This window comes from Aquarana catesbeiana, linkage group LG01 (assembly GCF_042186555.1).
Source record: "Aquarana catesbeiana isolate 2022-GZ linkage group LG01, ASM4218655v1, whole genome shotgun sequence".
Lineage (NCBI taxonomy): Eukaryota > Metazoa > Chordata > Amphibia > Anura > Ranidae > Aquarana > Aquarana catesbeiana.
In genome coordinates, this window is record NC_133324.1 from 76084637 (window position 1) to 76098302 (window position 13666).

At 41.0% G+C, this 13666-nt stretch overlaps 1 protein-coding gene across 1 annotated transcript in view; it reads right to left on the minus strand.

Moving 5' to 3' along the window:
* CCBE1 (collagen and calcium binding EGF domains 1) overlaps window positions 1–13666 on the minus strand; it is a 525899-nt gene that overhangs the window by 80517 nt on the left and 431716 nt on the right. Inside the window, exon 4 of the mRNA XM_073620648.1 lies at window positions 7089–7141. Within this exon, the coding sequence (XP_073476749.1) occupies window positions 7089–7141 (53 nt within the window). The remainder of the gene's footprint in view (window positions 1–7088; window positions 7142–13666) is intronic.

A 13666-nucleotide genomic window follows, 5' to 3' on the forward strand; every position in this document is an offset into this window, starting at 1 on the left:
CAAGAGCAAAAATGTATTATATTACAGCCTTTCAGTCCCTAGATATCATGGCTGCAGTAGTGTTCCTTTTTCCTTTTTTTCACCTATTTATTCTGCCAGCAACACAATTCCTGTCCTAGGGTAGAATTATAATAAAAGCTGAATCCTCAACCCCGGTCAATGAATTAATGACCAATGACTGATGCGTCAATCAGACGGGATACCTCCTGTAATACCAGTAGTTAACCACCATAGAAATAAAAAAAATATAGGGACAGAGGACGTCTCTAGAACGGTAAAAAATAGGAGGGTCAGCTACAGTCTATTTGCAAAAACTGTATAAGACTTTATTGATGAAACAAAAAAATTGTATAAAAGGCGTAAGGTTCACCAGAGGCGGCGCAATTAGCGCCTCCCCTCTAGTGCACCACGCTCTCACAATATCAAAAGACAAATATAACTGAAACACAAAAAAAGACATAAAAGTCAATAAAAAACACTATGCTCAAATAACACCCTGTAAACTCCCCAATCCAGATAACCCCCTCAGAAGAGGGTATAATGAATGGACACTACGTGTTGAAAAATGTTCATATAGGATATCTCGTTGCTATCCAGTAGAGTAGTCTGGCAGTTAATAATTCATGGTCATGTCATATAGGAATATAGGAATAGATGGTTCCAATCGCTTCCTTTCCACTGAAATGGATTTGATGCTCAAAGTGCAGATTGGAATAGAACACAGATATTGAACACTCTGCTTAAATCAATTCATTGACATACCAAGCCTACCTATAAGAGCTGTTCTTTATTAGATCATGCATTTATCCAGTACTGCAGGGTGATATGTTTCTTCAGCTTCAAGTCTGAGCATGGCCCGCAATACATGGACTTTACTGCGGGTCTGGTTTACATTCAATATATTATCCAAAGTCGAGTTAGGTTGAAAGTGGAATAATTTCAATCAGGATCCCTGCTCCCCGTATCAGTAGTCGGCTCATAGACAGTAAGGAGTCATTAGCCATGCATGACAACGAGATATCCTATATGAACATTTTTCAACACGTAGTGTCCATTCATTATACCCTCTTCTGAGGGGGTTATTTGAGCATAGTGGTTTTTATTGACTTTTATGTCTTTTTTTGTGTTTCAGTTATAGTTGTCTTTTGATATTGTGAGAGCGTGGTGCACTTCATCAATAAAGTCTTATACAATTTTTGCAAATAGACTGTAGCTGACCCTCCTATTTTTTACCGTTCTAGAGTCGTCCCTATATTTTTTTAGTTCTCCTGTCCTAGGATGACAATGTTTACAGGGAAACTGTATCGAATGCTTTTGCAGAATCCAGATACACCACAGGCCTTCCCCTATCTAAATGGCAGCTCGCTGCCTCGTAGAATGTTAACAGATTGGTCTGGCAGGAATGATCCTTCGTAAACCCATGCTGATTACTACTAATGATACTGTTTTCATCAGCAAATTCTTGGATATAATCCCTTATCATCCCCTCCAATAATTTACATACTATGGATGTTAGGCTGACAGGCCTGTAGTTTCTAGGTATATGTCTCTGCCCTTTTTTGAATATTGGTATGATGTAGCCTTTTCTCCAATCAGCTGGTGCCATCCCTGTCAATTTGCTGTCAATAAAGATTAGGAATAATGGTCTGGTTAGAGTTCTTTGAGGACTCTCGGGTGTAACCCACCCAGTCCTGGTGATTTATTTGTGTTAAGCTTTTCTAGTCTTTTATGGACACTGGCTTCTGTTAGCCACAAGGGTACATCCTGCGACGTGTTACTAACAATACTGTTGTGGTTGGTATACCCCTTCTTTTTCTGTGTAAAAACTGAGGAGAATAAATCATTTACAGTAGTACAGTTGCCTTCTCTGTGTCATCTGTAACTATCCTCCCTTCAGGTTCAGAGAGCCAATGGTTTCTGCTGCTGTCAGTCAAATCCTGTGAGGAAGGAGCAGGGGGCAGGGCCAAGCCTCGCTGCGTGTGTCAATAGATGCACACTGCCCAGCTCAGGAGTGAGACCGCAGGTGTACCCTCATAGGAAGTGGCTTCTTATGGTGGAGCACCAAGAAGTGGAGCCAAACACGGCGCGCGGGGGGGGGGAGTACGGACTCCAGAAAAGAAGGATTGGAGCCAGTACATATAGCTATAGTAGGTACACCCACTTTAACAGATCAAAATAGAATAAATAAAATAAATTGATTGCTAGGGTTTACATTTACTTTAAAGTGGTTGTAAACCCTTTGCAACCACTTTATACCACAGGCAAGCCTATAATTAGGCTTACCTGTAGCTACACTGGATATCTCCTAAACCTGCATGGTTTAGGAGATATCCCTGTATTTGCATGTGCCGATTTTATCGGCACATGCGCACTTAAGCAAACTGAAGCAATGCCACGTACGTGCCGTTGCTTCAGTTGTACTGTGCCGCTACCTCAGGCGGGAGTGACGTCATCGCGGCTCTGGCCAATCACAGCGCCGGAGCCGTGATACCTGGAAGTAACTCTCCAGAGAGATGTCGGCCGCCGGAGCGGTGAATGAGGACCACTGCAGGGGGCTTGGATCTCAGGTATGTAGTTCATAATGAGCTAGTATGCTATGCATACTAGCTCATTATGCCTTTGTCTAGCAGGTTTTTTGTTTGTTTTTTTGACATTTTTTTACAGGGTTTACAACCACTTTAAGGCACTGAATTTTTAGACTATGGGAGGGAGTCAGAATGACACAGCATCCTATTGCTCATAGTTAACTTGTATTGGAACAAAATATAACCCCTTCATGAATTTTATGGCAGGAGATCAATGTACTCAGTTGTCTTGGGAAGAAACAAAGATATAATATATACAGTTCAGTGTTTTATTACAGCACAAAGTTAAAGTAGAACTACAGACAAAACTTTTTATTTTATTTTGAATAGAGCAAGGGAGGGCTATAACCTCTGTTAAATTTATTTCTGCCATCTGTGTCCCATTGTGGAGATTTCCCTTCACTTCCTGTTTCACAGCCAAACAGGAAGTTAGAGGAAATCCCTGCAAATTAAGAGAATTCCTCAGGGCCCTCCAAGGTCACCAGAATGAGTGTCCCCATTGGAATATTTTCCCTCTATTACTTTTTTGGGGACAGCCCAATATGTGGGATTTCTTTTTACTTTCCCTTTCAATGATAATGGTGAATCTACGTAACGGGGAGCACAGACAGCAATAAAAACTGACAGGGGTTCTAATCCCTCTCCACCCTATCCAAAACTAAAAATAAAAAGTTTTGCCTTTTGTTATACTTTAACTACGGGGCTGATCTAAAAGGCCTTATAAATACACTGTATATTTACAGCATATAACACACACATATGCATTGCAACACTATCCATTTTAACCACTTCAGCCCCGGACCATTTGGCTGGCCAAAGACCAGAGCACTTTTTGCGATTCGGCACTGCGTCGCTTTAACTGACAATTGCGCGGTCGTGCGACATGGCTCCCAAACAAAATTTTTTCCACAGATAGAGCTTTCTTTTGGTGGCATTTGATCACCTCTGTGGTTTTTATTGCGCTATAAACAAAAAAAGAGCGACAATTTTGAAAAAAACGCATAATTTTTTACGTTTAGCTATAATAAATATCCCCCAAAAAATATATAAAAAAACATTTTTTTTCCTCAGTTTAGGCCGATACGTATTCTTCTACATATTTCTGGTAAAAAAAAATCACAATAAGCATTTATTATTTAGTTTGTGCAAAAGTTATAGCGTCTACAAAACAGGCGATAGTTTTATGGCATTTTTATTAATATTTTTTTTTTTTACTAGTAATGGCGGCGATCAGCAATTTTTATTGTGACTGCAACATTATGGTGGACACATCGGACAATTTTGACACATTTTTGGGACCATTCACATTTATACAGCGATCAGTGTGATTAAAAATGCATTGATTACTATGTAAATGTGACTGGCAGTGAAGGGGTTAACACTAGGTGGCGCTGTAGGGGTTAAGTGTGTCCTAGGGAGTGATTCTAACTGTGGGGGGAGGGGCTACGTGTGACACATCACTAATCACCACTCCCGATTACAGGGAGCTGTGATCAGTGACATTGCCACTAGGCAGAACGGGGAAATGCTTGTTTACATCTCCACGTTCTTCCTCTCCGTGAGACGACTGCGGGTATCCCCGCAGACATCGAGTCCGCGGGACCCGCGATCCTACTCACAGAGCTTGCGGCGGGTGCGCGCGCATGCGATGGCACGGCGGCAAATTCAAAGGGACATACAGGTACGCCCATTTGCGCAGCCGTGCCATTCTGTCGACGTATATCTACATGCGGTGGTCGGGAACCGGTTAAAAATCATCGTACCTTGCAATCTCCAGCCGTTAAAAAAATATATCTAAAGGCAAAACGATTTTTTTCCTTTTTGATGAAGTAGGGAATGGTCAGCATCTGTTAAAATTTTGGTTTATGACTTTCCCTCATTTTATGTTGTGGTGACAATGGTCAAAAATGGAAAAGGACAAAAGAGTGAATCCCCCCCCCCAATGGCAACAAAGAAACCAATATTAATCTGGGTGTACAAGGAGAAATGTGCCAAAAGCAGAATGCATAAAATAAATTTTTTTTTTTATTCACACTCTTATTACAAAAAAATCCATTGCATTTCAGGGGCTGACATTCCCATTCTTTAGGGCTATCAATAACACAGATAGATGATGATCGGTAATATGTAAGTGGTATACACCAGTGTTTTTTCCCTTAAAATGATGTCATCAGTTGTTGGGACGCCAAAGCCTGGCCCACACAGAGCCCAAGGTTGTAATGCTGCACAATAAAAAAAAACTTGTGGCTTTATGTAATAAAATCAGGCTTTTTGAAAATGTTTGGGCAATTTTTTTGGTAGTTTGCCAGGGTACCCCTGAAGAACCCAGAAGACAACCCAGGGTGCCACAGCACCCTGGTTGAAAAGGGTTGGTGTAGCATATCAATCATAAATACATTTATTTGTAAAATATTCTAAAACTAAGCAATATCATATAAGGATATATCATACAAACTTAGGACATCAAGTGCAGATAGGAAATATGAAAAGATAATATAAAAATATACAGTATAAAGTTTAAAAAAAAAATGTATAGAATATCATTTCCAATGGTATTCATATATGTTATTATTTCGGTTTAAAAAAATGTACAAATACATAGCTTTTAATGCTTGGGATAGGATTTACCACTTACATTACAGTCAATACTGCATACTAGTCAAAGCTTTTAGGTGTTAAATGTAGCCCTGATAAAGTTGGGCCCTTTGAACCCCCTGAAATGTGCTGGATTTGTTTCTTATATAAGAGACTGAATAAAATTAAATCTGGATTTTATATGTTCTGGTTTTAGCACTTTCCTGTACACCCAATACCTACTCGAGCAAAGAGCTGACCTTCAGCCATAACTCCTGGGAGCACTGCCAATGGAGAATCGTTCCCTCTACACTGCCTAAGACCGGATTGAGAACACCTACTGCTTTAAGAGATCAGACGACCCTTACCTTTTTTTCTACTTCCACCAATAAACACCTGACAGTTTCCAATCTTCCCCATCTATTCAAAACTAAATGAAAAGGTTTGGAATTTAGATATACTTCAAGATTTTCAAATCTGCTAAAATAAGTCCACTTCTTTGCAACTATCTTAATCATAGATACAACAGCCACACCCTTAAAGCGAAGTACCACCCAAAAGTGGAACTTCTGCTTTAAGTACTCCTTACCCCCTGACATGCAACATTTGGCATGTCATTTTTTTGGGGGGGGGGGGGGGGGGGCAGGTACCTATTTTTGACAATTACCCAGCTCCCACTTCCGATCGCTCCGCCAAGGCGATTCAAGCAGAAGTTCTCCTCCCTGAAATCTTCTGGTACACATCACAGGTCCCAGAAGATTGCTCGGCCATTCAGGATGCGCAGTACAACTTGCACATACGCAATGCCCACCTGGCTGTGAAGCCACAAGCTGTCACAGCCAGGTGCCCACACTACTGATGCCGGCGTCAGGGAGAGGCGGGGAGAGAACTGGAAATGGCTGGATCTCTGCTTCAAAAAGGGGGTGCTGTACATTGTGTACAGAATGCCCCCCGAAATCGAATTTCCTTCTCCTGCGTTTGGTGCTTCATTTTTAGTTAGATACTGTCTGGTGGTGATGATAATGAGGGCAGACTGTTCCAGTTAGTAGTCAGTTTGATAAAAGGCATGAGAATTGTTCCATTCGTTTCTCCTGAACCATAAACAAGGTAAGAATCTTCATTAAAGTTTTCAGAAGTCTTTCAATACACATAGTTTATGTAAAGAGAATTTTCTTGTAACAAATTTGGAGTTTCACTTGTTATATAGTTTTGGATAGAAGCATGTATGGGTCACCCACTAGCTTCATATAACTACCCACCTCTCTGCCCCAATTTTCCATCTTCACCAGCCTTTCTCAGCTGTTTTTACCCCAGAGGAATACCTTAAGATAATTATCAGTTCTAACAAACCCTTGCTATAATTAATCTACTGGTGGTCATTGGGAAAAATGGCCCCTACACATTGGTGTTCAGTGGTAAAAATGGCCTGAATGCATTGGTATTCAGTCGGAAGATTGGCCCCCTTATATTGGTGGTCAGTGGAAAAAATGTCCCTTACATTGGTGACCAGTAGGAAGACTGCTTCCCGTACAGTGGTGGTCAGAATGCCCCGCTTACAGACAACTATACATGTCATATATGTCATGAAGCTGGCTCTGCCAACTAGTGTTGGGCCCAGAAGTATGCAGGCACCATAAAAATGGAATGTCAGTCATCCACAACTCAAGAAACCCCTAGCAGCCTCTGTAGGAACCTTATGGTTCCACAGAACCCTGGTTAAGAATGGCTAATCCAAACACTTCCCCATTAGTCACAGTGAGTAGGTCTTAGCCTGGCTCTTATTATTATAAATTACAGAAAATGCATCTCATGTTTGACTTTAGAAGGACTGCAATATTCATCCTGAACTGAACTGTTTTATTTTGAGGGGTCTTAGCTTTTAAATGGTATCATCAAAAAAAAAATCATGGTATTTCAAGAAGTGTTTACCTTCTGGAATGCATTGTCCAAGGACAAATTTATATCCTTTGCAACAGCTCTTCCTGAAAATAAATAAATAAATGCATAAGTACAATGTCAAAATAATTATAACATTAACACAATATGACATGACAAGGCATAATAGAGCAAATTATTTACATTTTTCATGGACCAATAAAACAAGCCACAGAAAAGCATAAACTGCAGTGAACAAAGAAAACATTTGTATTCCATTAAAAACAATAAAAGTTAAGAAATTATTAAGAATGCTTTGCAGCGCAAAATCTTAAAACTACTTACGCAATACAGCCGGAACATTTTTATTTCAATTCTTCATATTGATTTAGATTTCAACACAACTAGCTGGCCATACTCTGTTACAGGCTAAAAAAAAAAAAAAAATCTAATGCCGAATACACACGACCGGACTTTTCGTCAGAGTAGACTCTGGCGGTCTTTCCGACGGAGTTCTGCTGAAACGGACTTGCCTGCACACGATCACACCAAAGTCCGTTCGTTTAGAACGCAATGACGTACAACGGGACTAGAAAAAGGAAGTTGATAGCCAGTAGCCAATAGCTGCCCTTGTGTCGTTTTTGGTCCGTCGGACTAGCATACAGACAAAAGGTTTTCCCGTATTGAATCCGTTGGAAAGATTTGAAACATGTTCTATTTCTAGATCCGTCAAGATTTTCGAAAGAAAAAGTCAGATGAAGCCCACACACGATCGGAATGTCCAACGGAATTATTCCGTCGGACCTTTGCGGCCGGAAAGTCCGGTCGTGTGTACGTGGCATAACAGATTCCATCATTCATGCTAATTGGCACAGATGGACAAAACCCACTGCTGGTCTATTGTATTTTTTATTTATTTTTTTGCATTCTTTAATTTAAGAAATATGAATTATTACACTGCAAAGAAATCATAGAAAAAGTCTATTATATTATATAAATATAATATATTATAATAGTGGAAAATAGTAATATGGGTGGGTGGCAATGACAGATGAAAGGCACCAACATCCCTGTATATAAATGTCAAAAAAAGAGGAATTATTTGGCGGGACTTTGGGGGTGCCAGCAACAAAGGAAAGTCATTGTCATTGTATATAACAATAAAAATCTTTAAATTTTACATACCCACTGTCGAGCATTGTAATGACTTTCCTTTGTTGCTGGCACCTCGAAAGTCCCGCCAAATAATTCCCCTTTTTTTGACATATTATAATAGTCTATTGTATTCTAACAGTCACCATCTGTTTGGATGCAGCCACTGACTGGCCAAAAATTTTCCAGCAGGCTCCTTCAACAAAAGTTGTTTGAACTGACACAAGTAATGGTGGGATCAGGTGCAGCGTTGAGAGTGGGTCAACAGGTGTGGTGGTGGGAGGAGGATGGAGCTATGGTGATGGAAGCATGGAGGGGGACTGGTGTGAAGAAGCAGTGGTGGGGTGATTTCAGATTTTGTAGTACGGTGAAGGCACAGGGGTTGTAGTGAATGGGGGTGTTGGCACACTGGTGTTGAGGGGGGGGTGGTTGCAATCTTAAGTAGCAGAGGTAGATTTGGGGGTGGGAAGAGTAGGTTGGCGGTGTGAGCTGGTCATATATGGCTCAAATTTTTGACCTGTGGGTGGCCCTGTTGGCATCACCCGGTTCAACAAAAGTCAAATTTCCAATTGACTTTGTCAAAGGGATCAGGTGTAAATTGTCAGCTGAACAATAGAGTGGATGGAGGAATCTCCTAGGTCAGGGGTCTCCAAACTTTTTAATCAAGGGGCCAGTTTACTGTCCTTCAGATATCAGGGGGGATGGACTGTGGCCACTGGAAGTAAAAAAATGTCCCTGCATCAGTGGGAGTAAACAATGCTCCATGTTTGGTGTCAGTAAGAGGAATTGTGCCCCATTGTTCATGTCATTGGCTAGGAAGAATCAAGCCCCATCTTTGGTGTCACTGGGAGGAACTGTACTACATTGTTGTTGTCATTGGGAGGAATTGTGTCCGTTTGTTGGTGTCAGTGGCATAGCTCCCAATTGTCCCTGATTTGGAGGGACTGTCCCTGATTTGGAGCAATGTCCCTCTGTCCCTCTTTCCCTCCCATTTGTCCTTAATTTTGGTCTGATTTATATAGATGTATATAAAATGCACTTTTTATCTTTCAAAAAGTGTTTTCCGGTGCTAAACCTTTCATCTGATTTCTAAATTGCTGCATATGTAAATTCCAAAAGCCAATATAAAGAAATAGTAGCGTAAAAAAAGCACTTGTGGGTTTAACCAATGTTGTTTTTTCTGTAAAATTTTCCTTTAAGGGGGCGTGGCAATGGGTGTGTCCTATGCCTGCATACTTTTTGCTGGTAGGTGTCTTTCAATCCCATCTCGAAAAGTTGGGAGGTATGCAGTGCGGGGGGGGGGGTATTATGCCCCATTGTTGGCATCAGAAAATGAAATATTGCACCAAGGGCCGGATAAAAGCAAGGAGACTGCTGTCCTAGATACTCCCCATGAGTATTGGAAAGAGGTAAAAAAAAAATTGAATATGGTATCTGTTTTAGAAAAAGCCTTAAGGTACTTCCAGGTATGGGGCACATGTGACATTCAACACAACTTCCCAAAATACAGTGCTCAGCTATTACAAAGCCAATCTTCAGGATAAAATGCTATGAATCGAGGGCAGCTCAGGTTCAGACCTATGCAGATTATTAGCAGCTGCATAGGATTTTCTGGGCTGTATGATGATGGTTCGAGGCAATGAGAAGCAACAGTAAAGGCAAGAACTAGAGGATCTCTGCTGCAAAAGCTAAGGGTTGGTAATGTATATCTGCACTAGTACAATTATCGAATTCCTATTATAATCCTAACCTTTTCCCTACTTATCCTATAACCCAAAGTAATAGGAAAAGAACTGCTGTGCTTGCTTATCAGTTGCACCAGACTCGTTTCCACTACAGGCACCTAAACACAGCCAGTGTTTAAAGCTGAATTCCAGGCAAGTAACTCCATTTAAAGATATAATATACAGTATACAGTATATGGAAGATATTGTACTTGTAAAAAGACTTGTATCCAGTTCTAAGACCATCCAGTCATGAGATTTATACAGCCCTGACCCACAGCATGGTGACCTGACTTTTCTCCATAGCTTCCAACTGTCCCTGATTTGGAGCAATGTCCCTCTGTCCCTCATTCCTCCTCATTTGTCCCTCATTTTGGTCTGATCTATATAGTTGTATATAAAATGCATTTTTTATCTATCAAAAAGTGTTTTTCAGAGCTAAACCTTTCATCCGATTTCTAAATTGCTGCATTTGTAAATTTCAAAAGTCAATATAAAAGGAATAGTAGTTGTAAAAAAGCACTTGTGGGTTTAACCAATCTTGTTTTTTTGTACAATTCTCCTTTAAGGGGGTGTGGCAGGGGGTGTGTCCTATGACTGCATACTTTTGCTGATAGGTGTCCCTCATTCCCATCTCAAAAAGTTGGGAGGTATGTTTTCTCTATTAACTGCTTAAGGGCCAATTCACACCAGAGAAACATAGTCCGGATGCATTCCAGATGCTTTTCTGCATGCGCACTTTTGGTGCGTTTTTGGTGTGTTTTTGACGCAGTCCAGTACATTTTTTCCCCCCTCTTTTTTCTTAACCTTAAATAAGGACACGTGTGTTCCAGTGCATTTTTGGTGCGTTTTTTTATGCATTTTACAGCATTCCAGTACAGTCCAGTGCAAGAAAAATGCAGAACGTTCTACTTTTTTTTTCTGAAACTGGAACGCACTAGAACTGCAAGCACTGGTGTGAACTATGCCATTGAAAACCATATGCCCTACTTTCTATGTGTTTTTGATGCAAAAAAAAAAAAAAAAACGCACTGGACTGCATGTGGTGTGAACTGGCCCTAACTTGCTTAACTGTAGTAAAGCCCCCAGGCTGTAATTGGACAATGAAGGAGCGACAGCCTACTGACGAGGTCATCTTCCTGCTCTCTCCTCCAATCAGCACGTTTCGTGTCAGCACACATACACCACAACACACTTGATGGGCTTCTACAGCTACTACTAAACCCCCTCCCAGTTTGAGTTTTCCTGTACATAGGAAGAGGCTGAAAACAAGTTAAATTTAGGTATTTTCACAAGTTGCATTTACAAACAGATTACATTTTTAATCGATGCATTACTGCATTTTTGGTTTGCACTTTAATAGTTATGTTAAGCCAGATTCAGCCACAATTGGTGGCTCTTCCTAACCACAGATCTCATAACGTACTGATAGCAATCACTCGACTCGCTCCATTTGAAAAACATAGCTCAGTATAACAAAACTCAGCTAATTGGATTAGACCGGCCTTTCTCAACCTTCTTAGTATATAAGAACCCTTGAAATGACTTCCAGGTGTCAGGTAACCCCTGCTAACAATTACTTTAGTTATATCTCAGGGTACATTAGAGTGAATAGTAAGTTGCAATATAAGAATTAGGAATATGGTGCACTTAACGTATTAAACACCCAGCCTGCTCTATAGAACAAAAATATTTTCAGCAAAAAAAATGACTAACAATAATAATTGCCAGAAAATGAATGCAAGCAATACAATCTACAGTGCTCACTCACATTGGAGGTCAGTGGAAAAATGCCTGCTTTTTATCATGGTCAATGAAAAAGTTCCCTATTACATTGGTGGTAATTTAAATGGCCCTTTACATTAGCGGTCAGTGTATTGTCACCTTACACTGGTGGTCAATTAGATGTTCCTTAACATCAGTCTTCAGTGGAAAAGGGTGCTCTTAGATTGGTGATCAGTAGGAGGAGGATGTTAGTGGTTACTGGAAAAGTGAGTGAGAGAAGGGCTTCAATACATTGGTGATCAGTGGGAAGAAATCTCCTTACTTTGGTGGTCAATGGGAAGAATGCACCCTACAGTTGTGGTCAATAGGAAGAATGCCCCTTACAGTGGTGGTAAACGGGAGGAATGCTCCATGCAGTGATGGTCAGTGGGAAGAATGCCCCTTACAGTGGTGGTCCATGGGAAGAATGCTCCTTACAGTGATTGTCAATGGGAAGAATGTTCCCTACAGTGGTGGTCAAAGGAGGAATGCTTCTTACAGTGGTGTTTAAAGAAAAGAATGCCCCTTACAGTGGTGGTCAATGGCAAGAACGCCCCTTACAGTGGTGGTTAATGGGAAGAATGCTCCCTACAGTGGTGGTAAATGGGAAGAATGCTCCATACAGTGGTAGTCAATGGAAAGCATGCTCTTTACAGTGGTTGTCAATGGGAAAAACGCCCCTTACAGTGGTGGTCAGTTGTAAGAATGCTCCAGACAGTGGAGGTCAATGGGAATAATGCTCCATACAGTGGTGGTCAATGGAAAGAACGCCCCTTACAATGGTGGCCAATGAGAAGAACGCCTCTTACAATGGTGGTCAATGGGAAGAATGCTCCTTACAGTGGTGGTAAATGGGAAGAATGCTCTTTACAGTGATGGTCAATGGGAAGAATGCTCCTTACAGTGGTGGTGTCAGAAACCATGAAATCAGGCCGAGACAGAAGTACAGTTAAATCACACTTGTTTAATAATAAAAGTAAAAAGAACAAATATAGTCAAAACATAGCCAAAGTTCAGTAACCAGAACGGAGAGTCAGCCAAGCCAGAAGTCAGGGATCAATGTAGTGGAACAGCAAGCAGGATCTGGAGCCAGAAGGGATGTCAACAAAGCAAGTCTTGAACAGGATCGCAGGAGAGTTTCTGTGATGTTTGACCAAGGCGAAGGCAGAGCTCCTCCAGACTGGACGGCTTAAATAGGCAGGACTGATTACCAGGATATCATCAACAGCTGAGTAACTGTGGAGAGATAGGAGCTGACAATTAGCTGACAGCTGAGCAGCCAGCTCAGAGAAGGAAGGGCTGAGCCCAGCCCTGACAGGTGATCAATGGGAAGAATGCCCCTTATTGTGGTGGTCAGTGGAAAGAATGTTCCATATAGTGGTGGTTAATGGGAAGAACGCCCCTTACAGTGGTGGTCAATGGAAAGAATGCTCCTTACAGTGATGGTTAATGGAAAGAACACCCTTCCTGTACAAATAGCTAAAAAGACCAATTGATGTCAGTGATTACTTACCTGAGTCAGAAATTGTTAATTGCTCAGAGAACCACTAACAACCTCTGGAAGAACCCTAGTAGGCTGGATTAGTACGCATCGCAAATTTAGGTTTTCTGACCCCAATAACAGGAAAAAACTCATTATCAAGAGAATAATTCCTATGTATTCTGGACAAAACCTCCTGCGTTCATAACACTGATAACATTTTTGTGAAGGTTGTTTGAAAATTGTGTTGAGTAAGATATTTTCTATAGTCCAGTTCAGCCTTAATAAAAACAGTGAAAAAGTCCAGCTGTTACCGAGACTTCATATCGATGAGTAGCTACAGCTGACGGTGAGACTTCTGGCCAGGCAAAACACGAACCTTACAGGAATGCAGAGACGGGGCTGAGAGGTATTAGGATGTTCCATCCAATTCTTTTATCATCGGGTTAAATGAAACACTTGTGCTACAGACAACATATTTAAGGCTTAATGTGACAACGGCACATTAAAGA